The 20,788-nt window shown below is 35.1% G+C and overlaps 2 protein-coding genes across 14 annotated transcripts in view; one reads left to right on the forward strand and one right to left on the reverse strand.

Moving 5' to 3' along the window:
• Positions 1-20,788, reverse strand: part of LOC121962641 (inositol polyphosphate-4-phosphatase type I A-like) — a 77,486-nt gene that overhangs the window by 50,611 nt on the left and 6,087 nt on the right. For 11 of the 13 annotated variants that reach the window (XM_088074311.1, XM_088074309.1, XM_088074310.1 and 8 more), the window contains exons 4-5: positions 18,349-18,434; positions 13,457-13,609 (exon numbers count right to left, since the gene is read on the reverse strand). The gene's annotated coding sequence lies outside the window, so the exon portion shown is untranslated. Of the gene's footprint in view, positions 1-2,685; positions 2,744-8,233; positions 8,378-13,456; positions 13,610-18,348; positions 18,435-20,788 lie in introns of those variants that run through there. The other 2 variants (XM_088074300.1, XM_088074301.1) reach the window with 2 other exon arrangements.
• On the forward strand, positions 9,868-20,110 carry LOC121962875 (sodium/hydrogen exchanger 2-like). Its single transcript, XM_042513196.2, has 13 exons — positions 9,868-10,581; positions 11,137-11,462; positions 12,027-12,164; positions 13,840-14,090; positions 15,794-16,011; positions 16,472-16,671; positions 16,898-16,987; positions 17,593-17,663; positions 17,793-17,960; positions 18,362-18,467; positions 18,879-18,995; positions 19,079-19,172; positions 19,247-20,110. The coding sequence occupies exons 1-13, from the start codon at positions 10,293-10,295 to the stop codon at positions 19,666-19,668; spliced, it is 2,490 nt and encodes an 829-aa protein (XP_042369130.2). The 5' UTR covers positions 9,868-10,292; the 3' UTR covers positions 19,669-20,110.

Consider the following 20,788-nt stretch of genomic DNA (forward strand, 5'->3'; position numbering starts at 1 on the left):
AACCTAAGGAACCTGAGAAAAATGGTTCGATTTCTTTTGAAAACTTGGCAAGAAATTTCCAGGGAAAAAAAGAAAAAAAAAGTTTAAGTTGACAAGAAAATGACTTAAAAATGGCTTGTGGGGAGAAGGGAAAAATAAAAATAAATAAATAAATAAAATAATAATAATAATAAAAACCTAGTAAAAGGTGGCAAGAAAATGACTTGAAATGACCTGTGGGGAGATTATTAGATATTATCCTAAAAAAGGGGAAAAAATGTATGGAAAAGTATATTTATAATTCTTATAATTATATATTTAAATTTATATTACAGAAAAAAATATATTTTATTTTTCGTACTTTCTTAAGGTCAGTTATTCTTGACTGTTTTTGTTTTTATTTTCCTTTTTCTTTTGTTTGTGTGCACATTTTCAGGTAATTTTCTTGGAACCTTTTACTAATTTCTTGCTAATTTTGGGGGCAAGTCATTGTGAAGTTGGTTATTGCCTTCTCCACATGTTTTTGAAAGAAATCAAGCCAATTAACTCAGGTTTCAAAGGGTTAAAATTAAAATGAAGGAGGTCAAGGGTAATCGGTCAGTAGGCTTCCTGCAGAGGCGGACCACTGCACTTAAAAAAAGACGACCAAAGCAAACATCATAAATAAAGTGTAAACTTTTAAGGCAGTTAAAAAAGGATGGAGGGGCCATTTCACACACAAGTACTATATTTTTCACGAGGATACACGTAAAAGTCAAATTTTGTCTGATCTTATAAAACCCGAGCCTTGAGTATCTTTAGCTGTTTGAGTTTGAAGTGCACCATCACATCCTCCCGCCAGCGTTTATGAGATACACGATACAGTCAACACAGTTAAGTCGGCCACGACTTCAACAAAGTGAGCTGAGATCTTTAAAGAAACATTTCACTGCTGAAAAGATGTTTTTTTTTATAATACCAGGCTGTCAGTGCAGTGAACTGACAAAAAAAAAAGAAAATGTAGCTACATTACAAGAGAAAACAGAGAAAAATACTGCAGCGTTTGTTTTTGCTCAAGAGGACGAAAGCCTACAATTACCAGAATGCACTGCATCACAACTGACCACTAAGCACTTTGCTGGTGGACGATAAAATGCAGTTTGGCTGTTTTTCCAAAGGAAACTTTATGAGGGCAAACTGGTCACAAACAATCTCGAATTACAGTTCAACGGTAAGCTAAATCATGCATTTAAGGTGAGAAATAGGCAACTCAGTAACAAAATCTTCCAAATTAATAACTAATTTCACACTATTTCCAGGCCTGGAAAACAGTTTTTATGACTTCAAAACTTTACCAGGTATTACATGAAAGTAAAAACCCCGGTTTCATCGGTTAAATGAGGAAATAATGCCCCGTTCACTCGAGATGCATCAGATTTTGGGTAGTTTACCACTCCTTCGAAACATTTTTGGAGGCCACCATTGAGAAGAAATATATATACACACGATATGACACTCTGTTAAATACAGAAGTAATCCCGTTAGCAGGGCTTTATATCCCTGCTCACTTTAACCCTTTGAAACTCGGATTATCACATTTCTTGTGCTGCAATCAGACATTTTTTTACAAGCATTTAAACCTTTGAAACGTGAGCAAATTAGTTTGATTTCTTTAAAAAAAAAACCATGGGAATAAAGGCAATAAGAATCAGTAAAAGCTGACAAGAAAATGACTTGAAAATCAGCCGGGTGGAGAGAAAGAGAAAAAGCAGGAAAGAGAGAGAGATAATCACTGGAAAATTATCCAAAAAAGGGGAAAACTTTTTTTCATGATTATTAAAATAATATAATTAAAATTGTGTGACACAAAAATAGATTTATATTTGTTAAAAAATCATATTTTAACACTTTTTTTAAAATTCATTTTTGTTTTGTTTGTTTATTTTTTTGTCTTTTTTGTGCTAATGCTAAGGCCTAACTTTTAATCAATTTTTGCTCAATTTTGGATCATTTCTTAAAATGTTTATTTCTATTTTTTGGTAAGAAATCAAGCAATTTTGCTCCTGTTTCAAAGGGTTAAAGTAATCTGTAAAATGAAAATAAAATGCAAGTTGATTTAGAAGTAATATGTTACTGTCACATTTTAAGAGGAAGAAGTCATTAAAAAAATTAAATTAGTCAGAAAAAAATCAAATTATTTCACCTACATTTCTAAAAATATAGTTTCCTGTTTTGAGTTTCTGCTTATTTTAAATGATAGTAGTGAAAACAAGAGTGCACTTTTTTTTTTTTAAAGAAATCAAGCCAATATTTTCCATCTTTAAAGGGTTAAGAGTCTTTTTGCACAATAACTAACATGTATCTTTACTCATCCTTCATCCTACAAGCTTATCTCGTCCTTCTCTCCCTGCCTCTTTTTCCAAAAAGACGGCCTGTGTCACCTGTACTGGTACAAGAAGTCCCTTTACGGAGAACTGAAACTGTACAGCACTGACAGCACGAGTAAAACTAGTACAGCATCGTTTTGCATTCATCCTCCGCAACAAATCCAACCACTGGTTCAAAGACAACCTATTAGCATCCAGCATGATTGTGCATTTTCTCCCAAATGCCCAAACACTGCTCAGATCTCACTCTCAGGACATCAAACCAGCATCACAGTCCAAGTGCTGGTGATGCTGGTCACAACGCTAAAACAGATGGCAGCCTGCATTCACACACACGTACCCGAGGACGTCTGCTGCTGGCGGATGTAAACAAACTCACGCTGCAGACGCCGTCACGAGGCAGAGAGACTGCAGCCAGCCCTCGCCCTCTCCTCTTCCTCCTGCTTTTCATCTCTCCTCCTCACCCCTTACTCTCTCTCTCTCTCCAACAGCTCGCTGCTTCCAAAACACTCGAGCCAATTAACTCTTTCTCTGCCTGGTCTGCAGCAAAAAGAGCCTCCATGGGGGATTCAGTAAAAAGTGAGCATGACCTTCATGGAAACAGGTTTTACTGCAGGAATTTGGCATTAAACTGCATTTGATTTTAGGTAGATGTGTGTTATAAACCCAAAATTTGGTGTATTTGAAGATTATACTCTCAAATATACCCTCAAAAAGATTTGCTGCATTTACTCAGTTTTATATAAATTAAATAAAATTTAAGTTTTGGACAAAGGGTCGACGGATCATCGGCCTGGCCGATTATTGGGGCTGATATTTGGCATTTTGACGATTATCTGTATCTGCATTTAATTTTAATGATTGCCAATAAAATTAATTAATTAAAATGCAAAGAAAAAGTCAGCATGGGAGGAACTTTTAATTTGTAAAACCTCTGGGACCTCTTTTGATTTATTCATTTTTAATTTAAATGTTACTTTTTATTTAAAGTTAAATAAATGAAATTATTATTTTTGTAAATGCAATTAGTTCAGAATATCGGTTGTCTGTCTCATCAGTATCGGCCCTGACAAAAAAAATATCGACCAAAATAACACACGAGTTTTGGTCCTAAGAATCTGTCCTTTTTTATATACCTTACTTTGACAAATACTGATGTTTTTCTACAAAAGAAAGAAGTTTCAAATGTTAATTGCGCCTGAGAAAAAGACTCTGAAACTGGCAAAAAAGAAATGTAATTTATCAACTAATGAATCAAACAATCAATAAACACGATTACAAAGCTGACTTGAATTTGATGCCAGCTTTAATATTTTTTATAGGAATAAAATGTTTCCACAGCAGATATTTTTTGCAGTGGAGAGCGCTGGTAAATAGAAACTGCTCTGTAGGGAGACAAATCACGTTTTTTAGCCACGCCGTCCATGTGGTGGTCCTTTCTTTGGCAGCACACACACACACACACATACACACACACACACACACACACACACACACACACACACACACACACACACACACAGGTTTCACTCTTTTGATGCCTCTCCATATTCCCCCAAAGCTCATCAAATATTAATCGGACCGTTGCTTGGGAGCACCCAGCATCAGCAGAGCCGAGTGTCTGTGAACTGTTGTCACGAGCATCCCAACTGGATATACGTTAACTTACGGACATGTTGTGCATCTGTCTTCTGTTAATAATTAAGAATTAAGTTCCTAAATTAAATGCTAAGTGGAAAAAAAAATCAAAAAGGGAAACTACAAAGAATTATTTGTGACTGCAATCTTCCTAAATTTGAGGATTTGCACATTTATTTCTCCCTCTCAACTTAGTTTAAAAACAAATAAATGAGATAATAAAACATCAAAATATATTTTCCATTACTTCTTTCTGAATTAAAAGAGGAGTAAAGTCATGTGGCTTTTTATTTTTAAGGATGTAATTACTTGATTTATTTTGACCAAACATTAAAAAGCAACAATTTTGAAAACCTAATAAAATAAACAATATCATTGTTTAAAAGGACAGTTCATCCCAGGATTAAAAATACATATTGTTGCTTTTACCTGCTATGAAATTTATCAATTTATTAATTTATCTCAGTGTAACAGGCAATGATAACTGCTTTCCCCTGTAAAATGTGAACATTTTTAGACTTTTTTTTATTGTAAACTGAATATCTTTTTGACAAAATAAGACAAATTAATGTGTTCTGGAAATTTGCTGACTATAAAATGCTAGTTTAATTTTATCAGTTGCAACATTATGTTTATTTATTTCTGCATTTATTAATAGTTTTACTCATTTATCCTTATATTTTTGGTTGGAGAACACTCTGTTCTTCATGTGCTGATATAATTAACTTTATATCTATCTGTTTCTAACAAAATATCTGCATTTTAGGTACCATGCGTCCTGAATAGATTCGATGATGAGACTGTAGGATGACAGCTCATTCGTGAGCGACTGAGCGTCTCTACACCTGAATCTGATCATCATGTCGACTGTATTTTTTCTCTTCCTCCGTCTTTTAAAATCAGTCGTATGACGAGAGCAAGAAGGACAGATGCGGAGGGAGACACAGATGAGGATGAATCAACAGGCGTCTGCTCGACCCTCCTGAGCTGAGGGGGAGAGTTTGATGAGTCACCACACACACACACACACACACACACACACACACACACACACACACACACACACTTGAAGATACAGACACTAACCATGTCATTTCAAATCAAATCACATTTTATCAATACAGATCTGACTGGTTAAAAGCCTCAAAATCTGAAACCTGTTCAATAAAGCAAATAAACACTGGAGACGGAACAATTATCTGATTAATCGATCAGAGGATTGATAGACAATCATATTTTTTGATAATCGTTAAATCCCTTCCAACTAAAATGCCAAACATTTTCTTGTTTCTCAAATAAAAAGATTTGCTTTGTTGTATAAATCAGTTAAATAATCTGTTTTGTGTTTTAGTTTGTGGGCGTTGTCCTCTATATTCTGAACTAATCTGCAGATTAACTGATAATGAAACTGATTGTTAGTTGCTTTCATGCAAATCACCACAACTGCATAATTTACATTGATACACACCTGCAATTAAAGCCTGACTGATTTTGCTACCAACGCTGCAGAGCTGTTACTATTTTGTAATTATTTGAATTAATATGTTTTATCAAGCTGTTGTTTATTTTATTTTTTTATAAAATGTCACAAAATTGTGACAACAGCACGTGTCCAAACAGTCAAACCTACATGAAAAAAATAATAAATTAATTAATAATTACATTAAATAGCAGTAACCAACTTACATTTGGCAGTTTTGCTTAAAGATGAACTGAGATCAATACTTTGTAGATCACGACTGCAAAAACAGATGGTGAAAGTCTGATTCAATTTAAAAATTCCTGCAGAGAAAGATGTTACTGCAGCTTGGGCAGCAACATCCTGCGCTGCAAAGCAACCCAAAAAAGGAAGACTGACTTATTAAAAATAAAATATCCTTCTGTGTCTGATCTTTACGTGACGGGATAGCTAGACAAAGCAAAAAATGGACACATTCCCATGCCATATTTGCACCAGGGAAGCTTGCTGAACAAGCTGCACAAAAACACGTTGCTAACTTCGTTCTGTGCGATTAGTTTAAGGCTGCCGGTGAAAGACTGATGTTTGGGTTGGCAGACGGAGAGAGAGAGTCACAAGCAACAATTTATGTGGAAATGCAAGAGGAAATTGAAATAGTTGGGCTTTCCAGAATGACAGAAAGTACAAAAAGATGCAGAAAAAGCGCAGATGGATGGTGCAAAACACAGATGCAGTTTAACATTTGAATTGCTGGATTTAGCTCAAAAACATGGGATCTCAGCGCCATCAAAATAAGCCTGAGGCAACAGTGCCAAAGCTGTCCAACCTTTGTAAAGCCTATAAACATAGCTACTATAAGTAGAGTATAATCCCCTAACATATGACTAAAAATCAAGCTTAAGTCATGTGATGACACCTGAGGCAGCTCTACTCTCTGAACAAAGGCAGTCAAAGTGTGAGCTGAAAGCTGGAAAGCTCCCAAAACTGGCTTTCATTATTATTGTTTTGCCATTTGCAAACACACAGCTACAATCAAATCTCAAATATTGTTAGTTTGTTGGTTCCCTGACACAAAAAAGCCTCACGAAACTCCCACATGAAGACACTTAATGCATCAAACTTTCACAGCAACGGCCTCATTTTCAAGCAGGTCACTCTCCTCCGCTAAATGAGCATCATCAGCTTTTGGAAATCGATGTCCAGCTGACCTTGACTCCTACGCAATGTAACTCAAAACCACTCCAGCCTGCAGTGAAATATGTGGACAACATGCAAACAGACTCAGCACATGTGCAAACCACAGTCAGCATCCAGCGCACATCACACTGTGATATCACCAACATGCATCTTTGTGGGCAGCATGATGCTGCAACATCATATCATAAATCTGTGGTGCCCAACTGACGGGTCATGGTCCAAAAGTGTGTTTAAGTTTGTGAAAAACTGGCTGACTGACGTTTGTTTGTTTGGTTATTTTTTCTTTAACCATCCCCAAAGCTAAAATATTTTTCCTTGAGCCTCCCTGAGCGACTCTGGGAAAATGCATGAGGTGTTTGTCCCACATGATTTTTCCAAGGACTACTGGAATTTTGCAAATCTAACGCTATTTCCTGTTTTTACACTGACTGTGATAAATGATGTAGTTTTGGTGATTTTCATTTTAGCTGTCCTGCAGGTTTGGAGGGCATTTTCTTTTAAATAAAAATACAAATAAAATAAATAAATTAGTTTAAAAAATTAAAGGAAAAATGGCAGAAATGTTTGGAGAAAAGTATAATTGCCAAAACATAAATTGAAAAAAAATCACTGAAAACTTAAAATGAAAAAAAAACTGCAAAATTTTTAGAGACAAATTAAATCAGAAAAAAAACATAAAATTAAACTAAATTAAATTAAATTAAATTACAAAAAAATAGTTTTGAGGGGAAAAAATCAGAGTTTAAAAAAAAAAAACTCAAAATTTTAAAGAAACAAAAAAAATTAAAGAAAAAAAATCAACAAAACTTTTTTTCCTACAGAGGTCCGGGCGAAGCCTTAAATGTCCTCAAAACCTAAAAATGCCCCAAACTTTAACTAATTGCACTTTTTTTCTTTCAATATGTTTTATTTAAATTTAATTGTGTTTTGCCCACATGTTAATTCCATTTTGTCAAATAAAATGAATTTGTGCTAATATCTCATATATGTGTGGACCTTGAACTAATGACTAAGGACAAATCTGGACTCTGTGGCTGGACCAGTTGGAAACCACTGTCATTAAATAAGCATGTCCAATCATGGCATGGCACTAAATACGGTATGTTTACATACACACACACACACACACACACATACACAAAAAAAAGTGCCATAAAGCACCCTTCCCTAAGTTACGTAATACTGGCGGCAGCAGTGTTTCTCAGGCTGTCACCTTCCTGTCACACTCAAGGAACCACATACACACCATAATATGTCCTGTCAGAGGACATTTTCCACATTTAATCACACTTAAACGCAGTTTTGATCCACACTTAGTCCTATTTAATACGTTTTCTTGTCCTTTTACGTCCTGTCCTGCTCTGCTGTTAGTCCCCTGTACTCAATTTCTTTGCTGTTTCTAACTCACTTGGCTAAAAATATAAATAATATAAGTAAGCTCCGTCTTTTTTGTTCAACACGTAACAACAAAACTAGCTTACCAACTTCCAGTAAACACCAACAAAGCCGCAACCGTTAGCTCTTAAGCCGATAAAAAGCAGTCATTATGCGACGTGTTTTGAATTAAAATTAACCGTAATTAGCCGTTACTCACCGGTGCGGTTGCCTTTTGTTATAAAATATCCGTTTGCTGGGTAAAAAGACAACTGTTGTGAGGACAGTGTCCACAAACTGCAGCACTGTTTCTGTTTCTGTTCCTGTGTGTCTCCTTCAGGCTGCAGCAGCGACGCCTTCTGCGTGCCACGTTGGTGGCGTCATCACGTAAGGGCTTACGCACTACGTAGATATTTTTTCAAAACAATTAAAAAAAAATATTTTTTTAAATTTATATTTATTTAATTATAGATAAATATTACTTGTTAAAAATGTATTTACTGACTTATTTGATTTTTATTTTTATGTAATTTTCGAACATACTTCTATTATGTTAAATTAAAAAAACAAATAGAGACGATGTGTTTTATGCTACAATGTAAAGTATGTAAAAATATAAAAATAAGAAAAATTATGATAATAAAAATATACCACTACTACAACTACTACTACCAATAATAATAATAATAATAACACTAATAACAGAAGATGAGGAGCCTATGTAAAATGTTTAAATATATGTGTATGATGTGAAGATGTAAAATATAAAAAATTATATAAATTGTTTTATGCTGTGATGTAAAGTATTGAAAATGTATAAAATGTATGCATTACTCTTCAATGTGAAACATGTAAAAAATATTCTTTAAAGTGTATTGTGCAAAGTGTTTAACACTAGTAGCCTATGTAAAATATTTTAAAATCTAAAAACATGACATGCATACATTTTAAAAATCGAAAAAATAAAAATATTTGCATTATGCTGCATTACAAAGTGAGAAATTAGATCACAAAAATAGCAGCAATGTCACTTAGCAGCCAATTATGTTGTTCAAATTAGATCAGCCTGAATCAGGATCAAACATGAAAAGAAAAACAATCTAAAAATTATATTTCAAATTCTATAAATTATATGTACGACAAAAAAATACTATATGTATAATGCCATTTTTTCAGCAAAATTACTGCATACTTTTACTTACTTAAAGTTGTTTCAAGATATGTTAAATATTTTGTTTTATAATTAGTATATATAGTATGAGTATCTGTAGTTATATAGTATGTAAGCATAGATTTGATAAGATTGGAATCAAATTCTTCTAACATTTTTTATTATACATATGTACTATATTTATCGCTGACTTTCACTATGTTTATTTATTTATTATTTTGCCATTCATTCATTTGCATTATCAGTCAAAACAATATTTGTTTTCATAAATGGAGGCGCTCATACATTGATTAAGGTTGACTTGTTGTGCTATTGTTCTACAACAGATATGGCCCTCTTTCTCCAACAATTACTACAAATACAACTAATACTACTACAACTACTGCTACTGCTGCTTCCTCAGGAGAGCTAAAATAGAAATACTACACTACTATGAAAACAAAATAGGTTGTTTGTGTTCCCTGCTGTTTCACCTTGTCACAGTATGTAATGCAGTATCTTGGGTACATGACTCTTAAATTAATCTATAAATACTGGAGGCTAATTATAGCAATGATGACAGTGATATTGATCAGAACGTGAAAGTTGTATGCTGTAAAAGTAAAGTTGACTTCTTTCGCCATCTCGTGGTATTTCTGTGGTATTACAGGTGTTAACTCAGGGTTTGAAGCTGTGCACAAAGCTGCTGTGTCCACGCTTGTTATTGCTCATTCACATACTGGTTCAGTCTAAATTTAAAAAAGTTGAATTTGTTAGATAGTCACAATATAGTTTAGCTGTTTTCATGTCATTTAACACATACAGCAAACACACTGTGCTCCACCCAGTAGGCAGGCCAAACACACAGGTGATGTGACAAGCAGGTTTTGCAACAATCAAAACCAGAATTGAGTTAAACAGGATCCTGTTGAAACTGTTTTTAGGAGGACGTTCTTCAACATGACTTATTTTGTTCAGCTGAAACTGATATGTAATTTCTGTGTGCATTGACGGGAGAAAAGGCCTCGATGACAGCTGTTATTTCAGGCTACAAACTGCACAACAGAGCTTTTTTTTCATGTCTTGGGACTCATATAAGACACGCTGAGATCTGTGCTGTCTGCTGGAAATGGGAACTCCTGTTTTGTTCGTAGCCGGGACTGAGAGAGCAGTCCTCTGCACGCTTCTGCTCCTCTTCCTCTGCAGCTTTGGAGGGAAATGTGAACTCCAGGAGCCGAAACCGTCACAGCAGACCACCTTCCCTGGAGTCAAACCTTTCCACCATGAGCTCGAGGACCCCCAGGCGTACCCCGATGAGGAGAGGGCCAACCTCCCTGTGTTCACCATGGACTACCCTCGGATCCAGGTCCCGTTTGAGTTCACTCTCTGGGTGCTGCTGGCCTCTTTCGCCAAAATTGGTACGTTTGTATAAATCAAATGCATAAAGGAAAGGGTTTGTATCAGGGTTTGCCATTTTTGAGACACGGACGTACTCAAACTGTACTACATTTGAAGAGGATTACTGTGTATATTAGTCAACTACATTTATGTTTGTACTTTGCAGATCAAAATTAATAACAAAATATATTTAACAAATCCACCTTTAAGAGCTTTGAAATTCAAGTGATTAACACAATAATGCATCTTTAATTATTGTCCAATAATGTAATAAACATTACCCTTAAATGGGTCAATGTGCGTGATTGTATCATGGTTTGAATTCTTTTGAAAACTATTATATTATATTATATCATATTATATTATATTATATTATATTATATTATATTATATTATATTATATCATATTATATTATTATTATTATTATTATTATTATTATTATTATTATATTTCATTATTTTATATTATTATTATTATTATTTTTATATTTTCTTATATTATATCATATTATATTATATTATATTATATTATATTATAAACAGTCCGTCTTCTCACTGTCTTTTTTTGTCTTCAGGTTTCCACATTTACAATAAAATCACCATCTGGATCCCAGAGTCCTGCCTCCTCATCGCCATCGGCCTCATTGTGGGCGCCATCATGCACTCAGTCAAAGAGGAGCCCCCCGCCGTTCTCAACTCCAATGTCTTCTTCCTCTACATGCTCCCGCCCATCGTCCTCGACAACGGCTACTTCATGCCCACGAGGCCGTTCTTCGAAAACATCGGCACGGTGCTGTGGTACGCCGTGGTGGGAACCCTGTGGAACAGCGTCGGCATCGGGCTCTCCCTCTTCGCCATCTGCCAGATTGAGGCGTTTGAGATTCAGGATGTTAACCTGCAGGTCAGTTCAAGCCGCAGGAAGCACTGGGAAGGTCAAAGGTGATGTGCGTGTTTTTGATGCAGTTTTTTTATGATATTTATGTGAGATATTTTGCTTGTATTTTTCGATTTGGATCTGCAAAAGTTAAAGTTAAAGCAGCAGGAGTTCAAATCTATGAGTGATGACACTTTTGGAGGGAATCAGGGCCGATATCTTCTTTACTCCCATCGTCAGTAGATACAGAGTGGCACAAACACTGCACGCGTCAAGGTTTAGACTTCCTCTATAAAAACTTCAATGTTCACTTTGTTTTTTCTCATGAGACTTTAAAAACAAAAAAATACTTTGCATAGTGTCATCATGAGACTATGGCTTTATAAGTGACTTTACTTGTTTTATTTAAATTTTGAAAAATAGATAAGTGAAATTATTATTACTATTAGTAGTAGTAATATTGGGGCGTTCTTATTAAAATATATTTGTAGAATACAACACTGATATTCCATAAATGCCTCATATAACCAAAGTACACATAAAAATAAAAATAAAAATTCACAGTTTGTTTTCTACTCTTCTTCGCTGCAGGAGAACTTGCTTTTTGCCACCATCATCTCGGCCGTGGATCCTGTCGCTGCTCTAAATGTGTTCGAGGACATCGGAGTCAATGAGCAGCTGTATATCGTCATTTTTGGAGAGGGGCTCTTTAACGATGCCGTCACTGTGGTGAGTACAGGAAGTGTACGAGAATACGAACGAGCCGGGTGATATGCATGAAGTCTTGTGATATGAGCCGAAAAATCCACTTGCGGATATTGTAATACTAAGAAACGGGTAAATGTTTTACATTTTCCCTTGAAGTTTGATTTTAATATAACATGTTCACAAACATATTTTCTTTTTTTTCTTCAAATAACATACCGGCATTATTATTATTGTCAAACACAGTAATTCCTGATTTCAAGTTTTAACAAGGAGAAAAAGGGAAATATTTGGAAAAAAGAAAACAAGCTTATACAAATTAAAAATAATAATAAAAAAATTGATAATAAATACAACGTAAATAATTTAATATTATATAATATGATAAAATACATTAAAAAATAATAAGAATTGTAACAACAAAATTAAACAACTAAAGTATAATATAATTTAATATATTTATTCTCACATTAAGGGGGTTTAATTAATAACTCAAGTCATTTTGAAATACCACAAAACTTGGAAAATTCCTTTCAAACTTTATTTGAAACAAATTTTATGTTTTTTTTATTTACCATAATTATGAACACACATTTTTAAGTTGATTACTCATAAAAATTAAATTAGTCCAACAAATTTTTCCACATTATTTAAAAAGAATTTTAATGTGTTATATTTTTAATTACTATAATTATAATCACAGTGGATTCCTCATAAATTACATGTTTTGTTTTTATAATTATTCTATTTTATTTTTTAATTTCTATGTACTGTTACCATAATTATGAACATGTTTTTAAGTTGTTAGTGAAATTGTTCCAAAAAAATATTATTATTTAAAAGGAATTTTAGTGTGTTATATACTTAATTACCATAATTATAAACACAGCTGATTTCCCATAAAATTGCGTTTTTGCAACTATTTTTTCACATTATTTTAAAGTATGATATACTTAATTACCATAATTCTAAGCTCAGTAAATTTCTCATAAAATTATGTTATTGCAATTTTTTTTTTGCATTATTTTAAAGGAAATTTAAAGTGTTATGTACTGTCACCATAATTATAAACACACATTTGATTACTAGTAAAAAATAAAAAATAAATAAATGTGTCCAACAAATATTTTACCATTATTTTATTGGAATTTTAATGTGTTATATACTTAATTACCATAACAACGAACACAATTGATTCCTCATAAAATTATGTTATGCAGCTTTTAACATCATTTTTAGAAATATCTTTGTCATATGTGTTTTAAGATCTCTTTTGTCCATGGGGTCGAGTATGTTTGTGAAAGTGTCTGACTTGCCTGCGGGGAGGACACAGCGTGGACGTGTGTCTCTCGGTCTCGTTTGGCCAGTTCCACATTGTTGAATGGAAACGTCGACCCTGAATAAAGCCCGCCTTTTTCTTTGGCGCCAGTCAGCTTTGCTCAACACTTCTTGGCGCTGATTTTTTGACTCTGAAAGAAAAGTCGTAAACATTGAACATGTCAGTGATAGAAATCATGTCAGCACACGACTTTTGGTCTGACCTCAAACAGCTTGAAGCAGCAGTTTGACGGGAGCAGATTCCTGGGAGTGTTTGAGTGGTTCGACCTGCTTGACCACGTTTGTGTGTGAACCGCAGTTTCCATGTTATTAACTCTTCATCTAACCTCACTCTTCTTAATCTGTCTCTCCCTCCCTCCAGGCGCTATACACCATGTTTTCCTTCCTGGCCGACATGCCCGTGGTGGAGTCCACTGATGTGTTTTTGGGAGTGGCGAGGTTCTTTGTGGTGGCGGCCGGAGGCATCCTTTTTGGGGTCTTGTTTGGGATTGCGGCTGCTTTTACCACACGCTTCACCCACAACGTCCGTCAGATAGAGCCTCTCTTTGTCTTCATGTACAGCTACCTGGCGTACCTGGTGGCCGAGTGTTTCGCCATCTCCAGCGTGTTGGCGTAAGTTAAGGCCGAACAAAAATGTCGACAAAACACTTAATAACCTGCACACAACAAGCAGTGGTCAAAGAAGTATTCAGAACCATGAAATCTGAGCAAATTGGGTAGATTTCGATTTAAAAAATGGGAGGAAGGCAAAAAGCAATTTAAGAAGCAATGACCCCAAAATTAACAACAACAAAAAATAACAAACAAAATAAAATTTAAAAAAATAGTTTGAAAAAATACAAAAAAATCCCCTGAAATTATTAAAATAATAATAATCATAAAAAACAAGATTATGTGGGGGGAAAGTAGTTCAAATAATTTTTAATACATTATTATAATTATCAAAAATATAAAATTCATTACATTTTTCCCCAGCTTATTTTATAAGATTATTTTCTCAATCTTCTATTTCTCGCAATTTACAGAACATTTCTCGCCAAGTTGTTTATTGCCTTTTTCCCATGAAAGAAATCAATTTACTGATTAAAAATAAAATTTAAAATAAATGTGAATGACATCTCAATGCAACACAAAAAGTGATAACGTAATAATAATAACAACAACAACAAAAATAATAGATTATCAGATTTAAATAGCACTTTTCTGAGTCCTCATAGACACTTAACATATGGAGATATAAGTACAAAATTATGATGAACCAGATTTCAAAGGGTAAAATAAACCTATCAATACCATGGTGTGAAAATAATAACGTCTTATACGTGAAATACACAAGAGGAAGACTGTGCAAGAGGTTTCAATCAGAGACTGTAATAATCTTGTTTTATCCGAGTAACTGTAACTAGAGCTATCTGATAAAAGGTTTACAGAAGCTGCAGCCATGATAAGAGTTTAAACCTACATTTAAAAAACAATAATCCCAAAATAGCACATAATGTGGCCGAAACTTCACACTGAGATATTAATCTTTACGCTCCACATTCTTCAGCTGCGTGTGTGTGATTTTTGTGCGACTAAACAAACTTGTTCCTCCACCTAATTTTACGTTATTCTGCAGGTGTGGTACAAGTTCAAAGTGACTCGTGTGGCGTCATGTGACAGTGATGTGATTGACTTTCATGAGGGAGTAACAAAGTGAAAACGTTTCGGCTCAAAATTCCTAGCAATCTGTAAATAGGGCAAAATGTGCACTGGAAAAAAAGGGAAAGAAGTTTCCATGCAGAAATGCAAAATGCAGATGCAAAAATATTCAAGTGGAATATTCAATTATTAATATTTTTTTGTCCTGTTAAAGCCACAAATCTTTAAAGCTCAACAGCAAATAAAACACTTTAATTTCATCTTTTTTTACAACGTATTTTTCAGATCTACCAAGTGTTTTTTAATCATCATTTTAATCTTAATAGTTTAGTGTTAAAAAATAAAAATTACCATATTTGGAGATACTTTTTTAAAAATTTAATTAGACCAAAAAGTCTAAAATATACTAAATATAACACTAATTTTACTCAATTTTTAGCATATATAATTGGTGTAAATTATACATTAATTTGTATAAACAAATAAAAAATGACAACATTATAAAACTCAAAAAAATGGATTGTTATAACAAATTATTTAATGTTAATTTACTGATAATAAATGCTAAATGTGGAGATTATTGGAAAACATTTCTTTACTAGTTTATGTTATTTTTTTCCACTTTAAATTCTCTGCATTTTGAAATATTTTGCGTTTTCTCCCCTCATATGCAGAATTATAACATGCGCCATCACCATGAAATCCTACGTGGAGGAAAACGTTTCGCAGAGATCCTGCACAACCATCCGACACGTTGTCAAGATGCTGGCCACCGTCTCCGAAACGCTCATCTTCTTCTTCTTGGGTGTCATTACCATAACGACGGAGCACGAGTGGAACTGGGGCTACATCATGTTTACGCTGCTGTTCGCCTTCGTCTGGAGAGTGATTGGTGATAATAATTTAAAGGAACACTAAACCCCCCAATTGATCATTTATATAATTTATATATATAATTTAGAACTAATCCCTTAACCCTTTGAAACCTGGATTGACGTCTCTGTTCTTGTGATGCATTCAGATGTCTTTCGAAAGTATTTAAAACTTTGAGCTAATTGGCTTAATTTCTTTTAAAAAAACACAAGAAATACCTTGCAAACTGCAAAAACAAAATTGGTAATTTAGAGAAAAAACATAACAACCTAAGGAAACATTTCTAAAACAAAAATGTGTTTATAAAAAATAAAAATAATACTAACTATTATTAGATCATTATTATAATTTTGAGGAACTTTTTTTTCTTTTTTGCTTTCCCTTTTTTTTTTGCTTATTTGACTTTTTTCTTGCTATTTTGGGGTAATTTCTCCAGAGTTCGTCTTTAATTAATCAGACTGGTTCTAATCTCCTTGCAGGCATCCTGGTGCTGACCCAGATCATTAACCCGTTCCGTACCATCCAGTTCAATTACAAAGACCAGTTTGGCCTCTCCTACGGGGGCCTGCGAGGGGCAATCTGCTTCGCCCTGGCCTTTACCTTACCGGATACCATCAACAGGAAGAATCTGTTTGTCACCGCGTCAATTGCCGTCATCATATTCACCGTTTTCTTACAGGTGAGGCCTTCAGCTGCTTTATAATGTCATCTGAAACATAGCTAACCGTCCTCGTTTAGTCTTTAGTCGTGTAGTTTACATTTACTCTGCTTTTTTCCACAATAACTCAGCATTTGATTGTGATTTGATTACATTGCCTGAATCATTGATTACACACACCTAGCGCCACAATAAACACCAATAACTGGTGTAATTTGTTTTTTATTTTTCACTGAACTTTAATTAGGGCATCAGCATCCGTCCAATCGTAGAATATATGAACATCAGGAAAACCAACAAAGACATTAACACCATCAATGAGGAGATTCACACCCGGGCAAGTATCTCTCTGTCCTTTCTCATCATAATCTATATTTTTATTTATTTATTTCATTTTAATTTTGATTTATGTTATTTTAGTTAAGTTAAATGATGCATTCCTTTGGTTTAAGAGAATGCAAAGTTTTTGTGTGTTAATTCTTATTTTTACAAATTGAGATTATAATCTTGTTAATTCAGATAAATGAGCAGAATATTATGAGATATTAATCCTGTAAATAAGAAAACCTGGGATTTTTTTCAGAATTGAGATAATAATCTTGCTCATTTAGAAAAACAATTAAAAAATCATAATTCTAAGATAACAATATTGTTCATTCATAAAAATAAGAGATTATTTTTTCATAAATCTTTTTCTTGCAAATCTGAGATAATAATCTGGTCAATTCAGAAAAACTTGGCAAATATATATAAATGTCTGTCATTAAAACTTTTCTTAAAACTCTGAGATAATAATTTTCAGAAAACAGGACAAATATATATATGTATATATGTATATATATTTTTAAAGTTTTTTTCTCCAATGCATCCCTTTCTAAAGTGGATGCATTTGGCTTCTTTCTATGTTTGAATGACATAAATTGTTCGTCATGTTTTATCCAGATGATGGAGCACGTTGTTAGCGGTGTTGAGGACTTGTGTGGACAATGGAGCCACTATTACTGGAAAGACAAGTAAGATCTATCTGTTCTTTAACAAGTCACATTTCTGTAATAATTTGGGAAATTTCGTGCAGATTTAGACAAACGTACTTATTCATTTCGATCAGTAAACCGGTCTTTGTTCATATGTCTTTCTGTCAGGTTTAAGAAGTTCAACGATCGTATTTTGAGACGCATCCTGGTCCGAGACAACAGGGCTGAGTCCAGCATCGTGGCTCTGTACAAGAAACTGGAGCTGCAGCACGCCATCGGGTTACTGGAAACACCGATGGGAGACATCAGCGCGGCGCCATCTGTCGTTTCTCTCTAGTAAGTTCAGCAACACTTCTTTTAATATTATAAAAGACCAAGTGACACTGTGAAAAGTGGAAAATAAAGGTGTTTTTTTCCTGCATAAAGTCAATTTTTAAAAATAAAAACAAAAAGTTAAGAGCTTTACAACCGTGCAACACAAAAGTTGGACTCATTATTGTATATTGCAGCTTATTAATGATGTACTCATCTCTCTGAAACTGTATCTGCGGCTGACTGTCAGCATGAGTGCATCAGATAAATGAAACTAAATCTAATTTGGCTCCAGCTGATGATGCTGTTTTTCTCATCAGATGGAAACCTTTATCTTGTCATAATTGGCCTCCATCTTAATGTCAATATTAACATTTACATTTCAGCAACATTCACTGCTCATTGCTCTTACCTCCTCCTTTTAGCGACGAGAGGAAGGAGGCGTCTCGACCCAAGAAGAAGTTCCTGGCTGCTGACGTGAGCAAAATGCACGACATCCTGTCGAAGAACATGTACAAGATCAGACAGAAGGTAAATACACGTGCAGAGAAACCTTTCCTGAGAGGGGACGAGGTCTGTTTTATTTTCTTTAATTAAACTTAAACTTTACTTTTAATTTACTACCATTTGACCACTTAAATTTCCAAATGACTAGAAGTTATTTGTGTACTTTTTAGTGTTTTTTTTGTGTAATGCAGTATGATCTTGATATGTTCATTTTCTGTAGTCTGTTTGCTGAGTTATTCTGCATCAGAACAAAGAGAAATCAGTAGTTTCCACACTTGTTTTAGACTTTAGACTTTATGTTTATGTTGAATTGAATTAAAATATACAGACAGCCACTTCGACGGTGTGTCTCATTGTTTTTTAAAGATAACAATGAAGCTCTATGGCACGGAGGAATAAGTAATATTGATGCAAATATATGTTATTGTCTTCTAGACGATGGCTTACACCAACAAATACAATCTGCCCGACGACAGCAAAACGAGGGAGATTCTGATCCGCCGCCACGCCAGCATCAGACGCAGCCTTCGTGCGTCAAGTTTCCGTGAGCTGGTGGGTTTCTGTTTGAGATTTCTGTAAATAAACATCATATTTTCCTCCCACACGCCTGACCTTCTCTCGTCCTCTTCTTCCAGCCTGCGCAAAACATCTCCAGGTCTCAGAAGTACTTCTCTCTCCAGCCTGGAGGGGATCTGGAGACCGCTTTCGCCCTCCGAAGACGAAGTCATGGTGAGGTTTTTGCCAGATCTTTGAGTAAACTAGTTAAAAAATGCAATAATGTTTAATTATTGGTGTTATTTTAGGTGGAAGTGGTGACGTGGACAATCCGTCAGCTCGTGTCCAGTCCTCTAATGTGACGCCGCGCTCCTCAAGCCGTTCTCTGGTTCCTATGAGAAGGCTGAACACCATCGAGGAGCAGCCAGCAGCCTCCGCCCGCCCACACTCTCTACCTCCTGGGGTGGATGTTCTGAACGAAGGGGGACCTGGAAGTCTTGGAGGTTCGAGCCTCAGAGGCAGGAGGGCGCCAGTTCCTGCATCCAGGAGGCGTATTTCGGATCAGGTAGCCGGAGATGAAGACTCTGACCCTACAGGAGAAACGGGGGAACCAGTGCGGCCTCCTCAGCTACCACCACCTCGTGGCTGGGTACCCGAGAACCAGGATCCCAGAGAGGGGGCAGGAAACCCCCTTCTTAGACACTCGTCACAGGGGTCTGGGGGATCATGACGGACTTTTTCAGAGAGGACGAGCTGCCCCAAAGGACAAACTAATCTTATGAGTTGAGATAAAAACCAAAAACACAAGGGTCAAATTATAAATAAAACATCTTGATAAGACTGACTTTTTTATGGCCACTTTGCATTTTATTTACAAACTCGGATAACCGCCTTGCAGTTGTATGCCTCCGCGAACCATTCAAGTTGCACTTTTACTTTTCATGCATTTCTGTGAAAACATGGGTGCTTCACACACATCCCTCCGCCCGGCAGCACAGAAGACCTATACAATCACCAAAGTGTCCAGACAATGTCCCTCTGTCAGTGTCCAGGTCCTTCTGTCCCTGAGTTATGTTGTGAATTATGTTTTTGCAGAACATTAGGTTGTCATAGAGAAATCTGAATTTTGGAATTAAAATGTCAACACTTCATCATTTTAAAAAAAAGAAAAACCTTCAAGGCCTTCTTGAGATATTGCATCAATGCAAATGAGACGTTGCAGAGGCTGCAGTGACCTTTGAACATCAAATTCTTATCAGTTCCTTCTTTCATCCAAGCAGACATTTGTGCCAAATTTAAGGAAAATCCCTCAAAGCGTCCTTAAGATATCATGTTCACAAGAGTGAGACAGACGTAAGGTCACAGTCACCTCTGACCACCAAAATCTAATCAGCTCATCCTTGAGTCAAAGTGGACGTTTGTGCTATATTTGAAAAAAAAAGAAAAGTTTTTCTTGAGATATTTGATTCACTAGAATGAGATGGACACCTTTGGACAACAAAATCTAATCAATTCATCGTTGACTTCAGGTGGACGTTTGTGCAAAATTTGAAAAAATTAAATAAAATTCTTTCTTGGCTTTGACCTTTGAATACAAAAAACTAATCTGTTCATCTCTGAGGACCTTTGTGCCAGATTTGCCAAAGTGGATGTTTGTGCCACATTTGAAGAAAATTCCTCAAGTCATTCTTCAGGTACCTGCGTTCATGAGAATTGGATGGACAATCTCACCGATACATTATTCCTCCCGCCATAGCTTTTGCAGCATGGGGCCATAATAACTGTAAACTGCAGTAACTGCTGTATGTGCACTACCACGTTTACTGTTTGCACATGAGTATTTCATGCAG

Source organism: Plectropomus leopardus, chromosome 24, assembly GCF_026936395.1.
Source record: "Plectropomus leopardus strain MGB_pleo_1.0 chromosome 24, ASM2693639v1, whole genome shotgun sequence".
NCBI classification, from domain to species: domain Eukaryota; kingdom Metazoa; phylum Chordata; class Actinopteri; order Perciformes; family Serranidae; genus Plectropomus; species Plectropomus leopardus.

Bases quoted from the DNA above. Each gene is read 5' to 3' on its own strand.
- LOC121962875 (XM_042513196.2), top strand. From the start codon at position 10,293: ATGGGAACTCCTGTTTTGTTCGTAGCCGGGACTGAGAGAGCAGTCCTC. The intron at 18,468-18,878 runs GTAAATACACGT...ATTGTCTTCTAG, and splicing joins TGTACAAGATCAGACAGAAG to ACGATGGCTTACACCAACAA. The intron at 19,173-19,246 runs GTGAGGTTTTTG...GTGTTATTTTAG, and splicing joins CCTCCGAAGACGAAGTCATG to GTGGAAGTGGTGACGTGGAC.